This window comes from Temnothorax curvispinosus, unplaced genomic scaffold (assembly GCF_003070985.1).
Source record: "Temnothorax curvispinosus isolate PA1 unplaced genomic scaffold, ASM307098v1 QBEX01008590.1, whole genome shotgun sequence".
Classification (NCBI taxonomy): Eukaryota; Metazoa; Arthropoda; class Insecta; order Hymenoptera; family Formicidae; genus Temnothorax; species Temnothorax curvispinosus.
In genome coordinates, this window is record NW_020218370.1 from 333,492 (window position 1) to 352,042 (window position 18,551).

General features: G+C 39.0%; 1 protein-coding gene across 7 annotated transcripts in view; it reads right to left on the reverse strand.

The window, feature by feature from the left end:
• Positions 1-18,551, reverse strand: part of LOC112458001 (latrophilin Cirl-like) — a 533,024-nt gene that overhangs the window by 269,305 nt on the left and 245,168 nt on the right. For all 7 annotated transcript variants that reach the window (XM_025021372.1, XM_025021375.1, XM_025021370.1 and 4 more), the window contains one exon: positions 1,167-1,298. In XM_025021372.1, coding sequence (XP_024877140.1) covers positions 1,167-1,298 — 132 coding nt within the window. The remainder of the gene's footprint in view (positions 1-1,166; positions 1,299-18,551) is intronic.

Genomic DNA, 18,551 nt, shown 5'->3' on the forward strand with positions numbered 1-18,551 from the left:
TGTTACACAAATAACTATTATCAATCAACCTGTATTCAAACACATGCACATTAAAGTATTCATCATTGTTTACGAGTATATAAAAAATAGAAGATATAACTTTCCAAAGAATACGACATGACATTTTCTCACAATTTATGAGAAAGATATCGACTAATTGTAAGTATCTTATAAAAAAGAATAAAAGATTCTTGTTACCGAGGGATTACCAAGAAGCTGTGCTGCATTGCAAAACACACAGACATACATACACTTACACACATATGCCGACGGGGTCTCCTAAATCAATTAGCACGAGAACGGTTTAATTCTACGAGCGTGCTATGGTATGTTCCCGGACTTAACATGCCGGCCCAAACCTCCCATCCATCTCGCGGGGTTTTCCGGGGTTTACGGCAACAACGATCTTCCGTTCCTGCGCGTACACGTCACAGCCACTTCCACCCTCGTTACTAACCTTTTCGAGGGCGATTTTTGTACCCCGTTTAAAATTTATAGGAGAATATACACGCTCGAGTCCGGCGCAAGTTACGTCACATAATTAAGTTTTTTAAAAATGCGACTGAAATAGACGACTCGGATCAAATAAAGATTTTTTAAATCAGATTTTGAATAATTCACCTGATGAATGATGCAAAATGATCCAACACTTGTGCACAATTTCTATATTTTTTTCTTTTGCGGTAAAAAAAAGAGTTTATAACCGTACTCCCGATTTTTATTAATTGGTAATTAATAATTTCTTATTTATCAATTAATGTCTTATTCAAATTATATATGCATATGTGTATATATAAAGAATGTTTACTTTCAAACAAAGAATTTTTTGAAAAACATTTTATTCGCCATTACAATTTTCCGAAGTAAAACCAGCCAGGCAGGACAATCTTGCACAACGGTTGTGCTCACCGGTGTGACAATTTAAAATGTGCTCACTGCGAAGTTAAAGAAAACACGTAGAAGGCGGGGTACAAAACTGGCTTCTGCCTGCGGCGAGTCGCAACTTCGTGAAAGGTTCTACGGGATGTGCCGCGCGTAAATATCCGCGCGCGTTGTAGCTGGCCCCTTAATTGGCGCAAAGATCAAGAGGGGGGGCTGTCGGGGTGGAGGGCTACCCGCGGCAAGGAACCGCGGGACCGAAATCGTAAATACTTTCTCGCACTCACCTATATTTCGCGCGACGACGGCGCAGCCGTTGGTTAAAAGCCACGCAAGTAGCAGACTGCCGAGGATCGGAGCTCCTCCTTTCCGTCGACCCTTGCGGCACTCCATCGTGAGGTTCCGAGCTCCGACTACGCCTGAAAGCAGAGAAAGAAACGATCACGCTCTGTGCGCACTGGGGCGTGCTGCTCCCCGATGGGTCCTCTTGCATTTCGCGCCAATAACTGTATATACGCTCACCCCGGAGTGCATCGCGATTTCCGAGAACACATACGTTCGGTATGCCAAGATCGGACGTCGCCGCGTTATTATTGAGTTTACGTAAATCGCACACTTTACTGGACGACCATTCTTGCGCCCTTTTTCTTTTCTGTTCTTCTTTTTTTAATTTTTTTGTTTTGCGCGGAGACGCGCGTCGACTTACGATCGCGATTACGTGGAAATCGCAACGTTCGCGACCAACGAGAGCAGATTCAACCCAAGATACATGCAGTGCATCACATCATAAATTAGATTAAAGTATAGATAGATATATGTTGAATAGATAAGTATTTGGTTAGATTGTAGTCGATAAAACTTGCATGTCGTGTGTATATAAAACGGATATTATTTCCTGACAATGATGCAATAATCATTCTTATTTTTTTATAAAAATTAAAAGTTGAATTTCTTTATGTTTAGATTATCATACTAATATAAAGAAAGAGGCAGATAAATCCAAACAACCCATTTGATTATGTCATATTTTGTTATTTTTTTAAACGTTACGCGTATGCCTTGTAGTTCTTGGGATCTGCACCCACTCTAATTCGTCTTGTTTCACCCGTTGCAACGCACGTTGTTTTTATTCGATAGGATCGCGTCGTGTTCGCGCGGTTTGCAAATTTCGAAACGCTGACACCAAAATTGTTTTCCTTTTTCGCCTTCGTTAACCTACATTCACGCGGACGCACACACATCCCAACCCCTTCGCTTCGCTCCACGCGCGGATTAAGCTGATTTATAGTGTTTACCGGCGATGCTCGCTCGATTTTTCCTGCGGCGTCGCGCGTGCGCCCCGTCGACCTATCAGCTTGTCGACAAAAAAAAGACCATGCGGAATTGCGAAGAAAAAGAACAAGAGTCGCGTCATGTCGCCGCCGAAGGGGGATAGCAGGTGACTCGTGTGGATTGCGCGTGAAATTGTGCATTTTCGCGGGCGTCGCAAATGTGTTAAATCTTGGGTAAAATACATTTTTTATTGTAATATCACCACATGCCTCTTGTAATTCAACACATTGAAAAAAGAATTCAGTAGTACCTTTTTAATACAAATTTTAAATCTCATGTTACATGAGATTAAAAAATCCTGTCAAAATCTCTTGAAATAAAATTCGTAGGAGTAAGCACATTGCGAGCCAACGAGTAATCGTCTCGATTATGACCGAGAATAAGGGAAGTTCATCGAGCCGCAACTGCCGCGTGCATCACGGCGGACCACTCCGCAGATTGCATCGGCCGGATTGCAGCGGTGCATTTCCGCGGTCGCGGAAGAACAACAGCGACACGGGGATATCTGAAGTGCTGCCAGTTCGTTTCGAGCGGACCGCGTTAATTTTTCCAACGAGTCTAATTAAATCCCGCTCCCTCTCTCCCCGTGTTTCCTTTTCACCCTCTCGCTTCGTCTTCCTCGTTCCTTCTTGATGCCGCCGGCATTCAACACTTAATACGATGAACGTGGAAGCCGCATAGCAACGCGATTATCGTCGAAACATCTGTAAACTCCCGGCGTAACGACGATAATTGAATGCGCTGACTGTCCCCTCCATACCCCTCTCTCGTTGGTGCAACGTACAAACGCATCCTCGCGTACGTCCCATGCATTACGCATAATTAATCCGACGATGCTATCTTCTCTAACCTCGTATCCGCGCGTTCATCGCGCGAATAGAATCTGCGATGCGCTATTCTCCTTTCATCAATGTTACCCTCCCTTTCCTTCCTTGCACCGTACCGGCGACACTGCATACGACGATGTGCATGCGTGTGCCGATATATGCCGTACACTGATAATCGCGATAAGTTCGATGACAACGCGATTCCCATCTCTGAGGTCGGCGCGGTCGAAGAGAGAAAGATCATTTATTAAAAAGGGAAGGGAGAGAAAAGGGAGAGTTAGAAGCAGAAGAGGATGTACGCGCTCGACACAATCGAGCGAGTAGTAATCTCCTGGCGACTATATCTTGTTTTTTTGCCTTTAGTACTATTCCGCCGCGGATTTTTCAGATCGGTAATCGAGCGCTTGGAAGGAATTCCCAACGACGTATTTCGCGGTGTACCTTCGGAAGTTCTTGGAAACCGCTTTTATCGAGCCGAACTATCGTCACATTTAGTTCTCGAGTCGTTCTCTGGAAAAGAATACCTTCGAGTGCAGCGAAGTGCATGTCGTTGCATAGTTGGCACCAAAATAGTACACCAAAAAGATATGATAAAAAAAAGAGCAAACTATTTTCTGGAATAAAATACCTATTGAAGCGACTTGCTTGTGAAATACTTTTGGAGAGTATTGAAAAATAGCTAATTTTTAAAATATAATATTTTCGTAACGTCATTTTTCAACTAGAGTTTTTGTTTCAAAATTTTTACATTTTTGTCGTGATATTTTTTATTAAAAATTTCAAAATACGCGAAATATGAAAATGCAAGATGTATTTAAAAAAAATATATATTTTTTTTCTTTTTCATCATGAAAGAGATAATTTTGAAAAACATCAAATTTCCATGACCGAGAATTATATTCGATATTATACAAATTCAATATGTTTTTCCCGAATAAATGCTGCGAAAAAATTTTCCCTAATTTTCAGTAAGTAAATTCTAAACATTTTGCTCCTGAGTTGAAAGAGATTTCACTTGAAATAGAACCACTACAAGCGGACCCAAAATATAATTTCCATCTTTTATAATCCTTTTAACGACTTTCCAAATTTCCTTAAATTTCTTTAATGAAGATGCTGCTTATGGCACTTCACAGTACTTTCAGCATTACTTTAGGATCCTTAAAATATAGTGATATAAGATGACGGAAGTAATTTTCTACCATTTAATCGCATTACTAACACCCTGACGAACGTAATTATAGCGATGAAATTTATTTTACATTTAACACTGTTCTTCACGTAAAGTTTCAGTAAACGAAGGACGCGTTCTGCCGCTACTTAAAATGTAATAAATAATTCAATAATAATTTCCACATCCCGTCGGACTGTGTCAGAACGGGAGAAGTGACGCGCCGCCGCCGCCGCCGCCGCCGTTGCCGTTGCCATTGCCGTTGCCGCCGTTACGGCCGTCCGGATGAAAACATAAATCTACATATTATTAAAGCAGCGGCGATCAAAGCGATCGAAATAATGCAGATTATCAGAAAACGCCGGTGCCGCGGCAATTTCTGCAGGCACTTAAAATCATTTCGACGCCTCTCGCCGATGAATATTGAACAGCCACGCACCTGCCGGCCGCCTCTCCCCTTTCCAATCACTCGTCTCCCCTTCATCCCTCCGGCCATCCCCTGCAATCTCTCGTTTCGCAATGATTTCAAGCACGAACTCGTCCATCATTGATGACCCCCCGCGCAAAATAATGCTCGCAACGAATTGGGCGGTTGTGAGAGCGCTATACGTACAATGAGCAGGGGAGAATCAAAATTATTTGTTGAAAATCACATTATCGCGTCGACGGAGATACAGTGTACCGCGACCGCGACCTCGCGAGCTTCAATTTTACACCCAAGCGCATTTTAATGCACGCCGCGCAAAGCCTGGAGCCCCGATCGGCGCGCAATTAAAAATAATTGACGACGACAACGAGCCGATGTTATGAGCTGGAGGCGACCGCACGGGAAATTAACTCGCAATTCTCTCCGCGGAAAATCCACCGCGAATCTGGTTCGAGGACGCGAACGGCGCGGGCGTTCCAAGAGTCTCTAAGGCGTTTTAATCCTTGAAACAGTATTGTGAATAACTGAATATTTTGTCTAGTACTCATCAGAAATTTAAACTGAAAATTATATAATATTATCTGAAACGTGCCAATATTTAAAAATTTTGCGTAATTCACGATTATAGGTATATTATACACTGTAAATCCAAGTGTGTTATTTCTACACGCATAAACGTTCAAAAATGACACATTTGACTGAAGCTCATTTTACATATGTTTTGTTAATGTTATAAATTAATATACGTTTAATCGTATTAATGCGTTCAATCGTGTTAAATGACGTCATTTAAATCGGCAAAAAATGTGTAAAAGCCTCAGTTAAAATAATACACTTGAATTTGCAGTGTAAAGGTTTACGCGTTCAGTCTTACGCTAACTCACTCAAACTCGAAATCGCTATCGCAACATCGAGATGTCTTCAACGGAATCGCCGATTTCCGAATATCTCGCCGGTACATCCCTCTGTTTCAATCGCAAAAGTTTGAAAGGAGGAAGGAGTATACAAGAAATGGATAAGGATGAAGATGAAGAGAAGAAGATCGTAGAGGATAAGCAGAAGGAAACTGTCGCTCGGTTGGCTATATATACACATATACTGCATGCGAAAATGTCGGGCGCAATTTCTGAAATTCCGTCGTGTCGCTTCCCCGTGCCACTCGAATATCGCTGCACTTCTCTCTCTCTCTCTCTCTCTCTCTCCCTCTCTCTTTCTTTCTCTCTCCCTCTCTTTCTCTTCGACCTTTCTTGCGCTTTATCCTCGGCTCTGTCTTGCTTCTGCCGGAGTTCATCGCGAGCAGACATCCTCGACGCGACGCGACGCGATGTGAAACTGACACAGAGTGCTTTGAAAATTTCAGCAGCCGATATCAGACTCTAGTAACCTGAATAGGAGCCGAATAATATCCGAGCAGCTTTCAATTTGATCTTGGTGTTTTATTTTTGCTAGGTTAAAGATTCGTATACCTATGAATAAGTGCATTAATAGTTATGGAATATTAACCAATCTGAATTAAGAATATAATTTAAAGGACATTCAATAATTGTCACTAATGTGAATAGCTTCAATCTAGTTTCATACAAAGCGTTCTCGATATAAATGTATAATAACGAGGAAACACTGTCTTTATCGTGAAGTATTATAGTAACAACTATAATTAGTGCTGATTGTGAAAGTGATCATACATCGATGTTCAAGAAAATATTTTTCAAATAAATGAACAGAATTGGTCATTGATAGAATAACGAATCAGTAAAAACCGTTCCACATTAATTTGAATAAATATATATTCCTACTTTGGAAAAATTTTATTATTAGAAAAACCGGGAAATAACTGATCTGCATCGATAAGAGTTTCATGCATGTGTAATATCAGAACCGGAGACGAAATATAGTCATCGCTGCGAGAATCGCGCAATTTCCACGATTCGTCTGGAAAATGCAAATTCATTACCTACGGAGAAAAGAAAATGCAAATGCAAAAAATGCAAATTCGATATCTTCGACTTTGAGAACGGAGACACTTGCTAGAATCCTGTAATACCTATTTGAAATTGGACGTTATTTCAAGCGTGACATATAGATGAATTTATCAAACGTGATGTGGTAAAGACTTTTATTGCTTTCTTGCGTCCTATATAGAAGACATATCCGCGTTACGCGTATGACATGAGCTTTCAATCGACTTAAGAGCCATCACCGCAATATATGTCATAAAATTTAAGACGATTATACTTGTCAAAGCAAACTCATGATAGAATTATTATATAACGGATAATTACCATGCATTATTGTATCATTATAAAATTAATAATTATTATAATAATTATAATATATTATATATATAATAAATTAAATAATCATTATATTGCGTACCCGCAATAAAATTTGCTTCGTTATAATACGACCGAATAATTCCAAATAAATCATTTGAAATTTGATATCTCAATATATCATACAAATACAACGTCGTTTATTAAAAATCATGAAACAAAAAATCAGTGAAATAAATTTAATTCATATATAGAAATTTACCTATAACGCGAATTGACGATAACGGGACAAGGACAGTACTTCATTCTCCATTAAACTTCGGACACAAGGAGTTCAAATTAAAATTGCGCAAAAAAGCAGGCATCTCTTCCAAGACGTGCGGAGCAAAATTAGAAAACTGTCAAATTAGTCTTGATTCATTCGCGAGGCGCGTATTTACCGTGTAAATAACCTCCACGGTATTTCGTGCAGAGCGGAGGTCGAGCTTCGTTCTGGAGTCGATGCTTCGGCGAAGCATGAAATGATTATGAGCAAGTACCGTAAAGCGCCTATAATTTCAAAGGAACCGGGAGGCCGGGCCAGCCATCGGCCTGGCCTTAAGGAAGAAGGTGGACGAAGGAACGCGGCTGCCAAAAGATAGTGAACGACACAGATGCCTGCGGGCAGGCTCTGCAACTCTTTTGCGTTACAGCTTCCATTAACGAAGCGATTAACGTTAATTTATGTAATGCAAAAGGGCATATTTTGGGCAAAAATTGCTTCAATATTCTGTAATATATTTTTCAGGAAAGACATGTACAAATTATCATGAAACAATGTACAAGTAAGTATAGTGCTTCTTAAACATGTACGTACACTGTATGTATTACAGTATAGTATATCTTTAACAAAAACTGTGTCTTTATACTATTAAAAATATGAAACGTTATTGCATAACATCATAAAGAAAATTAAAGAGGATTGAGAGATAAACAAAAAAATGATACATAATTTTCAAATATAATTTTGTCTCGCAAGGAAACAAAATTAGAGCTGTCAATGTTGTGTGCCCGACTAATAATAAATGTGATCTTACCATGAATGTGACGCGCAATGCACTTAAGTGTAATGAAGTGCATAGGTTATCGAATGAGTGATATTATACGACCACAAATATAGCTTTTTTCTCTCTGCTCTTAGCTCTTTATTGATCTCGCAAGAGTACCGAGTGTAATAAGTAATGGAGTTATAAGCAAGTTAGCTTATATCTCATGATAGAAACGTCAGCCAGTAATAAGTAACATACTTTCGCTTGAAATGTCGAGACATAAACCGTCTTCCTGCTAACATCGATTTTATCATCAGCGACATGATATATGGATCGCAAGCGATGCAGCATTACGTCGTGTGTGGCAATATAAAAAATATAAGGAAATTATTTTAAAAAGACTTCATGATAAAAAATAAATAGTTTTCAATCAGTGTAGAATTAATTATACATAATGACTTTAAAAGTATGTAGTATACATATATATATATATATATATATATATATATATATATATATGTATATGATTATTTATTATTTCAAATTTTAGCATTATCACTTTCGGCAAAATCGAAAACAATGAAAATTTAAAAGTGTAATCTTCTTGTAACAATATTTTCAAAAATTTAAAAGGTCAATAATATGCATATTATGCACAAATTTGCAATGCTTATCCTGGAAATACAATATATGGACTCTCTATATATTTACGACAGCCAAAAATCATCTCACAGCAAAAATATATAATATTTTATGAAAGTAACAATTTTCAATTCGCGACAAAAGGGACTAAATCGCTATCAAATAGCGGATGTCATCGACGCCGAGGGAAGACGCATCGCGATCCATGCTATAAAAAGAAAAATTACGCGAACGCCGCGGGTAACGATTATATTATTCGCCCCCTTCGGAAGACTTGATCCCCACTGCGTGTCCCGCGTGCACGATCCCGGCTTAGGGGTGCTTCACGAAACGAGGGCTCACTTTTCACTTAAGGACTAGCGGGGTCGGGGCCCGTCTAACTGCCCCGCATTATTCGTTATTACGGCGTACATGATGCGCGAGGGTGGTGGGCGGTATCACTGATAAATCTGGAAGAGTATATAGAAGGAAAAAAAACGAGATAAAATGCGATTTATTCATTCACCTTTTCGAATTATTATTTCAGAATCGAACATTTTTAAATTCCTCCGCTGAAATATAGATAAAACTTTTAAAGAACTCAGAAAAATAAAACATAGAAATTAAATAACACATATTAATTAATATTACTTAATTATCAATTAATCTTTAATCACATCTGTTCTATAATTAAATTTTATCACAAACCGTGTTTCGCATTTAGAGATTAAATAAAAAATTAAATTAATTTTAGTTACTTCTCTTATTATTATTGATTTTAGTTATTTAAATCCTTAATATGTTGATTTTTGAATAGACAATTATTAGAAAATATTCTGTAAATAAAAAAATGCCTTTCAAGCCCGTGGAACATCCAAAATGCCCTAAATGTGGCAATTCTGTTTACGCTGCAGAAGAGCGGGTTGCCGGTGGGTTGAAATGGCACAAAACGTGCTTCAAGTGCGGTGAGTAAACAAACGTAATTTTATAATTTAAAAAAAAAAGAAAGAATGAAATATAAAAATCAATGTAAACTCTAGTAGTTGGTAAGTTCACCCGTTTATGCCAGTATCCCAATCCGGTCCTATAAAATTTCCGCAGTCACCGGAAGTCGACCGCAGTGCATAGAAATCAGAAAAAAAAAAATAGGAAAAGAAAAAGAAGGGAGGTGTCTCCAATGATGCAAGTAGTCGTTTGCTTCAACTGCAACGAGAATAACGCGAGTTAAGCCACCTCCAAGTCACTTCCGCGTTTGTCCCTCTCACGCTTTCTGTAGAAACGTCAACCTAGGAGGGCGTCGTCTTCGAATTATTTTCTCCTTATTTACCTTCTGCTCGCTTTTCTCTTTTCTTATTTCTGCTCTTATTTTGTCACACTCCCTCCCGTTTGACTCAGAGATGATAATAACGTGCGAGAGAGAAAAAAAGAAGGATGATAGCTACATAGAACGAGAAAGAGAGAACAAGAGGAAAGCTTTAAAGCAAAGACGGATTTCTTTCGAGGGAGTTTCTTTAACTAAGGCGATTGCGTGGGAGAATGGTTTTAATCGATCGCCGTGATTGAATCCAACCAACCATCGCTATTTTTCCTCGCATTTCCAACTTAAAGTTTCGGTTGCTCAAAGAGAATTCTCTCCATTGGGCATTTAAAACTTTACTAATTCAATAACGCCTTTGGATTTTTATACATAATAATGTCCTTCTAATCTTTGTGATATGCTTTAAACTCTTACTTGACTCTAGTTTATCCTGGCTTTTACTTTTTAAACAAAGCTACATAGAGATAAAGAATTAAAAGATTGGAAATATAAGCTTTAGTAGACCTCTTTGTTGAATCTGGAGCGGCTGAAATTACTTTACTATAGTATCGTTCTGATAATATAATAAATATTTGTTATATCGGGGCGGAATAACTGGCGTTATTAACTTGTACGAGCGGATGCGCGCGCATAAATCCACCCGCTAATCGCACGACGATAACAATAATCGAGCGAGATAATCGTTTGATATTAATATCAGCAGACCAGCGTTTCAACTCCAAATTAAATCGTCCGGTGTGTAATGAGCTCTCTCGCATCACGAGCGAATTCTATGATGAAAGGCTCACCGCTGCCTCTCTCTCTCTCTCTCTCTCTCTCTCTCTCTCTCTCTCTCTCTCTTTCCACCACAACGCGCCGAAATTATTTATCAGAAATAAACGCAAAATCATTAAACCGCAAATAATCGTTTATTTCTCAGGTTTATGTATCAGTTACTGAACCCATTTTCGTTATCAACTGAACGTTTCTAATGAACGATCGTCCTCAACCTTATTTCGCTTGCGATGAGTAATTAAAAAATATGTGCTCTAAAAAGATATAGTTCCTTTAATCCGTTGTACAAAATTTGTATTTTTGCATTTAAGTTCCAAAGTATTTAGAATAATTCAAATGGTTTTACTTTGCAACTATATTCGAGATTATGATAGCTACACAAATAGCGTTTGACTCATCACAGGCAACGCGACATTCTTATCAATTCTCTTCTCTCTGTTTGTACATCATAACGAACTTGAACCGTTATCGGAGCTTCTTCGGCAAAGCCTCCTCGGTAATCAATGTTTAAACGCGTGTCGATTTCGAACGCAATCAAGACGGGACCAAACGTAAGCCGCTATCTCGCTAACATAATACATGAAAAAACTTAGTCACAACAGTTCCGCGAAGCCTATTGATCTGTTGTTTCCGCTCGCTGTTGCCAAGAGCCGGTCTTTGACATATTCTTTATTCTTCGCGCGTTATAAAAAATTCAGGAACTTTCTTACGGAAAAGTCGTTGGTCATTAAAAAAATGTAACTTTCATGAATTCGAGCCTGGACATGCACTCTTGCCATTTCTTTATCCATTGTTATATTTCGGCTGTTAAATAAAGTGTTGCGTTACGCCTGTTTCTGTGTGTCAGTACGCACCCACATCTATTCCTATCTTCTTTCCGCTTGCGTCGCGTGAACTATATATAATTAATTAGCTGCATTTCGTGAACAAAATGAAACAAGAAGAATAGGTTGAAATTTTTCAATTTCGTACTTGAGAAGCACGATATACCGCTTGCATCTCAAAGGTTTAATCCTGTCAAAATACACATGTAAATCAAGCTCAAATCGTGTCGGGTTCGTCACAAAACAAAGTCTTGCGGATCAGGCCGTTTTGGCGGGAATAAATAGGCAAGTGCAGCTGCGGAATTCCCACTTCCCAGGCCAATAAATCTCGGCCCGAGAGAGACGCCGTCTATATATTTCCTGTTACATCTAATGATTCCGGTTCGCCGCTTCGATTTTCGTCCCTCATTCTGCGCGCGACATTAACCCCGGCAACAACGTCGTACGGCGTGTCCGAATGGCGCGGTAACGATTCCCTTAAAACAATTTATGCGCATTGATTAATAGGATAAAGCTCCAGATCGCGCCTCCCTCGTGAACGGGGAGGGTAGGCTTCGTTCGTGCGGGAGAGGGGAAGACATGAAGTACCTAAGCGCGAAATGCAAGGGACCGTGAAGCCATCAATTTAAACGTGCATTGGCGCCGGATCGCCGGAGCCCTTAAATTTGGCAGAACCGACAGCCATTCGCTCGAGGCGAATCGACGGTATCGCGCGAATAAGAAAACCTCTTGATCCAGCAGGCCCCGTACCTCGGACTCGATTAATTCCGCCAACCGAGCGGGAATTTATTATCAGCAAAGGGCGCGTTTCTGTAATGTCTTCCGATAATATTCAAAGGGGGGACCAAGATGAAACCTGGTATTATTTCATTGTGGACGTTCGCCCCGCACAGTCTTTGAGTCCAAGTTTCAATTGTTAAGAAGATTTTTTACAACACTTGGTTTAAGTGCCTAATTTTCGCTATATTTTTGCATTATATGCGATTTATTCTGGATTAAATAAATTTTGAATTATTTGACAAATCTTTTGATAGACGGAAGACACGTGAACTCTCCTAACTTTCTATAACATAAAAATTTGAAAGGATTAAAGTGCCAACGTTGCGTGATGCCCGAATTATTTACCGATCGGAAGCGATTATTTACGGGCCCGCGGGTCTTCTTATCCTCTTCTCCCTCCGAGCGACAAACTACAGGCTCGTATTTCGGGTAACAATAATCTGCGAACCTCGTGCTCCTATTCGCTGCGGGTCAATACACCGTTGAAGGCCGGGAAGAAGCACCGATGCATGTGCGCGCATGTACGAAAGGGACTTGTAAGAAAGTAACGGAAAAATAGAACTATACGTTATTACTGCGCTGGCAATGGCCGCGCAGTTGTACTTATAGTATTCGGATAACGTTCTTTCCGCGGCGAACTATTATCGTTCTATACGAAGTCCATCGCGCGATTACGCTTCCATATTAATCTCTTGATTGCGTACTGCCGATATCTCGCGAGCGACGCTCGAAACAGGGAAGGCGGCAAATCCCCCTTTCAACAGAGTCTTGAAAAATGGGGGATGCCGGTGGCCGCGAGTGCCTTTAATGGATAGCTCCACCCGCGAGACTCCCCACGTTCGCGTTCGTCTTTCACCCTCCTCTCTACCGTCGTTTTTTATTATCCTGCCAGACCGGAGATCGAGCAGCCGATTCCGAGTTTCTCGCCTCCCCTGTTTTGATCTCTTCATTTCAATTCGCTCCGCAATCCTTTCCACGAGAAATATATAGACAGATGTCTTTTTCAACCCTTCCGCATTTCTCTTTCAAGTTGTTTTATCATTGAGCGTGTGCGCAGAATATAAAATTAGTCAATTAACGAAATGGATCATTATTACTCAAGATCATATCAATCATATGACAAATGTTATAAAAATTGTTAATGTATAATGAAATAGAGGAAGAACGAAACACATCCAACGTTGCGAACAAGCAAACAAACTGAACTCAACCTTCTTGACATTTGTAAAAGTAGAAATACTAATAATCTGTATTGCCCTGACAAGTTAGATACTTTAATTTCGCTCACATATTCGTATTAGCACATGGGATTAAAATAAGTCACATTCTTTGACGACTAAAAAAGCTAAAAAGGGGAGGACCGATTGCCTCGAGGCATCCGCGTCGGCGGTATACTGTATTGCGCCTTCAAACTGCTTTTTTTCCTTTCTCATTCGTCCCTGCATCTCGCGCGCGCGTCGAGGGTGCGACGTTAGATCGGAGATAAGATACGACAGAAACGCGCGTATCGAATCGTGTCGAACAAATATTGTAATTCGGCCGAAGTGTTTCGAGTGGCGGCACGCGGGGCGGGAGGTGTATGTACATACACGTCGTGAGTGTAGCGGGGTTATTAATTCTCCGACAGAGTATGCCACCGGCGTGACAAAGCCATCCGATGTAATGGGCTTTCGCCTGGGCCGATTAAACGCGCCGCGAGGAACGGGAAACGAAGAGAAACAGAAAAAAAGGTGGGCCAAAACTGTTTCTACGCGTATCTGAATAAGTACTTATAAATAACAAAAATTGGTAAACCCAACACACTCATAATAGAGAATTTCCCGAATGATAGGCAGATATTGAAGACTGTATTGTTAGTAGTATTATTGTTACTAACGAGAAAATCAATCGACGTGAAAAAGTCTCCGATTATTATCGATTTATTATGTATTTATTATCTATATGTGTTATGCATGATTAATATCGATTTATTATGGTTTATTATGTATGAAGTAAAAAGTATATCTAGTATTAAAATTACGATTTCATATAGACACTTTTTTTTTTAACTGATAAATTACAACCTAAGTTGACATTATATTTAACTATAAAAAATTACCGTATTAATAAAAAAAATTACGTAGACATAAAAGAAAAACAAATATTAAATGCAACATCAAACTCGGTGTATAATAGACATTCTCACAGTAAAATTAAAAATATTAATTTTTAGGTAGCAAATTATTGTATCAGATATTATTGTAAAAATAAATACATATACATTACATCGTAAAAATAAATACGTCAAATCATAAATAAATTTGCAATTTATAACGCTTATACATTTCAACTTTGGCAAATTAATTTTTTTAACATCCATGGCAAAATATATATGGACGTTGCGATGATATCAATCCAAAACGCAGTGCCCAGAGATGCGCTATCTTCGGACTTCTTTTCGCTCGGTTTTATGCCTCGCTACGAGATATAAATTTCCGTATTTTACGGTTTTCAGTACATCGATCACCATCTCGTTTAATTACGAGTGGGCTGTCGTCGTATCAATGATTATTTATACCGTGTGCTCAAGACGTTTATTGCTCGTTGTCCGGCTGCCTCTACGTGCCCGCCGCCCCCGGGGGTGCAGGAACTTAATGATGTCCGACGATGGCCGGTAAAAAGGCTCAGCATGATTTACATGTCAATCCCTCGACAGTGCGCGCGACAAGAAACAGGCACGAGAAGAATCGCGTTGCATATTTATTAGGTCACACGATACGCTCAAGTCTGATTAGACTTTCTTTTATTGTGCAAAAAACGAAACATTTTGACGTACTTAGTCTCGTAGTTCAATAAACTTTCCCTCACAAATAAATTGTGACAGCCAGTATAATAATTACACACATTTAGCATTTTTCCTATATAATTAAAATAAAAATAGCATTTTTAATAATTTTATAATTTTCTTATTAATACTTGTATTATAACTCGAATCACTTTTATAAGTAATTGAGAATTTAAAAAAACTGGCAGTGTGTACGAATTTATTGAAGTACATAATATATTTCAATCTGCAAGATCTGAAAGCGTCTAACCACTGATGCCGATCGATGTTTCAACAAGTCGTAAAAAGTACAGCGAAGTAGTGAAATATAGAGAAAATCGCCGATAAACCGCCGCAGTTCGATGGAATCCGACGCGATTAAAATGGTCGTTCTCGCTCCTCTATTTGTGTGTTTTGCGCTCGTACCTCATGCAGGCAAGAAGCAAGAGGAGCGCTCCCGCGTTTCCCTTGCCCCGCGCAAATTCGCGAGCGAAATAACATTGTTAAATGCGAGGGACTGCGGGGAAGCAGACAAGAAGCAGGCAAATTCACGTTGAAATTGATTTGATTACTTCGGCTTCCTGCCGCGACGTAGTTTTTACGTCGGTCCCGACTCCCGAGTCGGCGTCGCGCGAGACCCGTCCGAGCAAGCGAAAGACGAGAGACTTCGTATTCACGCGAGTGCGAATCAGTCGCTCGATTATAATGTACGAGACTCAACGCCGCGCCGCGGAGGGGAGAACGCGTGATTCCATTTGCCGATCGCAAATCGAAACCGCAAACCCGCGCAAAACCACAAAGATAGATATATATATTACATCGATCGAGGCGGATCGAACCGGCCGCGTATTCGTCCCGATGCACACATCCAATCCTATTCCGTCCACTCGGCGTTACGCGATCCGCGTTTCCCACCGCGAATTCCGCTCGCTAAATACAATATTTCGCGAATATTGCCCTCACCACGATTCTATTATGCCTGTCCGGGTTTCGATTTTATCTAGATTTTATTATATGTATACCTCGGATATGTGGCGCGAATAGAGCACAGCCGATTCTTCATCAGAAAATATTCTCAATCATGTTTTCTTATATGATTGTTGTTATAATAAAGAGGAAATAAAAAAATATTAAAGCAATTGTCCTTTTCTAAAAAGGAGATGTGAAGTTTATTGTTGCCGCTTTTCCGCGATGCCGATTGGTTTTCTTGCTGCGCTTACTTCATTTGCAGCTGTCATTGTATATTTTGACAGTTGTGTATAATAGGGTTAATAGTGAAATGTTAAAGATAAATAGCGCGCGCGTAGCGCGCGTCTGTAGTGTCTAGTAATTCAAAATTTTACATTATTGATTTATCATAATTTTCGATTTAAGTATTTTTTTTCTCTTAAAGTATTTTCGATAGCATTTATTAATATTTTAACTAGTTAAAAAACCTATTTGCTAAGACAATAATTCGTACATTTATATAATTTAACGTAATTCTCTATTTTTTCAAACTATATAAAATTACACGAATCCGCTGCTATTTGTTGCTATTGTTAACGTACATTTTTCAATTTATTGAAACTCACATGTTCTAAATTTGATTAAAACAAACACTGGCACTGTGTAGAATACCGCAGTAATAAATATTTTATTAACAACATTTTTTCAATGGTAAAAAAATCGATGTGCTCCGATATTACATTGCAGACATTTCTTTACTTTTCGAGTGAAAAGCACGGATTGATATGGATCGTTGACAGCAGTATGGCAAAACCGAGGGATAATGAGTGCAGGATGGTTGAAATTTCGTTTTTCCTCGTCGAGAAATCACGAGGGTCGGCAGGAGCGGCAACGACGACGGCGGAAGTGGAGTTCGCCGGAAAACGCGAAGTAACTAGAGACCGCCGACCACTTTGCGTAATTACCAACCGCCCAGCCAGGACCGTACTATTTAATCGGGCTAAAGTGCAAGAGAGGTCCATACTCGCCCCCTTATTCCACATGCCTCTCCTTTTTTCTCGCCGATCCCCCGTATGGGATGCGCGCCGAAAAAAGAAGTGACGAGGTCGAAAACGCGGCCGAGCGAAAAGACGAGATCCAGCAAGAATGTCCAAATATTTGAGAGAGCAAATGATATCTCTCGGTTAGGTGAGCTGCGGCGAAGTAATCTGCGAATTTCATTCCGCTTACGTTCTAACCCTTCGCTTCATGCGATCTTTACGTAAAAGACCGTATTTTTATTCCATTATACCTTATCTAACCGGAAAAAAATTAATTTAGGAAATCTAGTTGATTTTAAAAAAATTTTATTCGTAAAAATCTTGAAATATAACATGGAATAGTTATCATGAAAAAATAAATGAAAAAGTAGGTATAAATAGATGTGCAATGCGCACGTTCACGTAAAAGATATTTTAAAATTTAATACATTAATTTCTGATGAATAATTATTTATATGTATACTTTTCTTGGAAGCATGCATGCATTTATTATAAAATAAATATCTATCTGACTATCTTTGAGATAAAAATATAAATCTTTAAAAATAAAAAAGAATATACGTTATGTCATAAAATAACGTTTACGTCAAAATAAAATTAAGCATATGATTTTTTGTTGAAATGGAATACGTCTTTCTGCGTCAAATTTGTACAATATGCAAATTTACGACTATGAGATGAATGATTAACAACTCCAGGATCTCCAACTGATATTTTTTTCGAGCCGCCGTACGAGTGTCTTCAAAGGACGCGAGGGTGGAGGAGGGCGGGTGGAATGAAAACGGGTTTCTCTCCGTCCGGAACTCGTCCCGGAGCTCCCCTTTCGTTTTAACGATGCCGCAGCGTCGCTGTATTTTCGTGCACGCGCTGATAATTTAAGAAGTTACTGTTATTGAAACGTAAGTTCATGATACTCATAAACTCATTTCGGTATAATGCCAAACTCATAATGGAAAATGCCATTCGCTCTTTTAACCGGTTGAATACAAGTGGGGAACTTCCGCTATTGATCTTCAAAATGGCTCGCGCTAAAAGCAATGTCCGACTCCCCTGACACTTTATGTAAAGTCGAAATCTTTTTAAAAGTATCTGTATATAAAATAGATATAAAAAATTTAATCACCTATTTTTTTCTAAAAGATTTTTTTCACATACAGATGCAATTCATTTGATAACCATGCATTGATATTTAAAAAGTTCAAAAAGCACAACTTAAAATATTAAAATTTTTAATTTTAAAATACAGAAGAACTTCAAAAACTTCTGTTTTCCAGTTAATTCAAGTGCATAAAAAGCAATAATATTATAAAATAAAAATATTATAAAATTTTATAAAAAATATATATTTATATAACCGGTATATATACTTTCTATCGTTTTTGGTGATGTATAAATCTTGCTTTCCTATTCACTTCGATTTTTCCTACAGCTGTCATATCGGATATTTATGAGGAGACGTACATTACGTTTAATTTTGTATTTCTCGGTCGCCGAGAGAAGCGGAGG